Source organism: Penaeus vannamei, unplaced genomic scaffold, assembly GCF_042767895.1.
Source record: "Penaeus vannamei isolate JL-2024 unplaced genomic scaffold, ASM4276789v1 unanchor4638, whole genome shotgun sequence".
NCBI classification, from domain to species: domain Eukaryota; kingdom Metazoa; phylum Arthropoda; class Malacostraca; order Decapoda; family Penaeidae; genus Penaeus; species Penaeus vannamei.
Genome location: NW_027217617.1, coordinates 10001 through 11850, shown reverse-complemented (window position 1 = coordinate 11850; position 1850 = coordinate 10001). Strand labels below are relative to the sequence as shown.

Here is a 1850-nt window from a genome sequence, read left to right as displayed (position 1 = left end):
ATCCTTCCCTCCTCCTTTTTTATCTCTTTTTTACCCCCTTTTCTCTCTCTCCCTTTCCCTCGGGAAAGTGACATATTCTCCTCTTTATCCTTCTTTTCCAAACTTCTTTATCCACTTATCCACACATTCCCCTCTTTATCCACCCCCTCTTGATCCATCTCTGCCAATCCCTTCCCTCCTCACCATCCTCTCCCAAACCTCTCCTTCTCCATTCTTCTCTCCCAATCCTCTCCCTCCTCATCCTCCTCCCCTCTTTTAATCTCTATTTTACCCCTTTTTCTCTCTCTCCCTTTCCGTCAGGTATCGGCCATCGACACATTCCCCTCTCTATCCTTCTTTCCCAAACATCTTTATCCACTTTTCCACACATTCCCCTCTTTATCCATCTCTCCCAATCCTCACCCTCCTCATCCTTCTCTCCTAAACCTCTCCTTCTCCATCCTTCTCTCCCAATCCTCTTCTCCTCCCTTTTAATCTCTTTTTTACCTCCTTTTTCTCTCTCTCCCTTTCCCTCAGGTATCGGCCATTGACCCCGACCTGCCCATGTCCGAGAACCAGAACATCTTATACTACCTGTCATCCCTAGAGCTCGCCAACTTCACTATTGGGGACACGTCAGGCGAGCTCTCACTCAAGGGCGTATGTAAATGGCGTTGGTGTAAATATGGGTGTAAGTGGAGGTGTGGATGGTGGGGTGTGAATGGAGGGGCGGGGGGGTGATGGTGGGAGTGAAGGTGAGGGTGAAGGTGTGGATGGAGGTGTATGTATAAAATTGTAAATAAAGTTGTGGATGGAGGTGTATATATAAAAGTGTAAATAAAGGTGCGGATGGAGGTGTAAGTAAAAGTGTAAATAAAGTTGTGAATGGAGGTGTATATATAAAAGTGTAAATAAAGTTGCGAATGGAGGTGTATGTATAAAAGTGTAAATAAAGGTGAATGGAGGTGTATATATAAAAGTGTAAGTAAAGTTGGATGTGGAGGGCTAAGTAAAAGTGTAAATAAAGTTGGAGGTGGAGGGCTTAGTAAAAGTGTAAATAAAGTTGGATGTGGAGGGCTAAGTAAAAGTAAATAAAGTTGGATATGGAGGGCTAAGTAAAAGTGTAAATAAAGTTGGATGTGGAGGGCTAAGTAAAAGTGTAAATAAAGTTGGATATGGAGGGCTAAGTAAAAGTGTAAATAAAGTTGGATATGGAGGGCTAAATAAAAGTGTAAATAAAGTTGCGAATGGTGTATGTATAAAAGTGTAAGTAAAGTTGTGAATGGAGGTGTATATATAAAATTGTAAATAAAGGTGTGGGTGGAGGTATGAATTGAGGGGTCAATGAAACTGTAAATCACGGTGTATATAGAGGTGTAACTGAAGGTGTAAATGAAGGTGTACAATAAAATGCATAAGTATGGTGGTGTGAGTTGCTGTTTTATGTTTAAAGGATGTAAACAAATTGATGTATGAATGTGTAAGTTGTCTGAAGTTGAAGGTTGTAAATGGAATGCGAAAGTGCGGTTGTGTAAAGTTAAGTTCATAGTTAAAGAGTATAGATAATGTAAATGCATTGCTGTGTAAATTGTTTTGCTTAAAAGATGTAAATAATGTCCGTTTATGATTGTGTAAATTGTTGTTTATGTTTAAATAATTTATAAAATGTTTGTGCTAACTGTTTGGCAAGTTGAACGGTTGGTTGAAGAAGATAGTGAAGCCGACGGATGAAGTAGAGCTGACATATAGAGAAATATGGATGTACTCCCTCCTTCTCTGTCTATCTGTCTGTGTGTGTGTCTGTCTGTCTGTCTGTCTGTCTTTCTCTCTCTCTCTCTCTCTCTCTCTCTCTCTCTCTCTCTCTCTCTCTC

At 40.4% G+C, this 1850-nt stretch overlaps 1 protein-coding gene across 1 annotated transcript in view; it reads left to right on the top strand.

Annotated features, from left to right (window-relative positions):
• Window positions 1–516: 516 nt before the first annotated feature.
• The window catches only part of LOC113800321 (DE-cadherin), a gene marked incomplete at both ends in the record, with an annotated part of 10760 nt that continues 9426 nt past the window's right edge, over window positions 517–1850 (top strand). Inside the window, 1 exon segment of the mRNA XM_070120336.1 lies at window positions 517–639. Coding sequence (XP_069976437.1) covers window positions 517–639 — 123 coding nt within the window.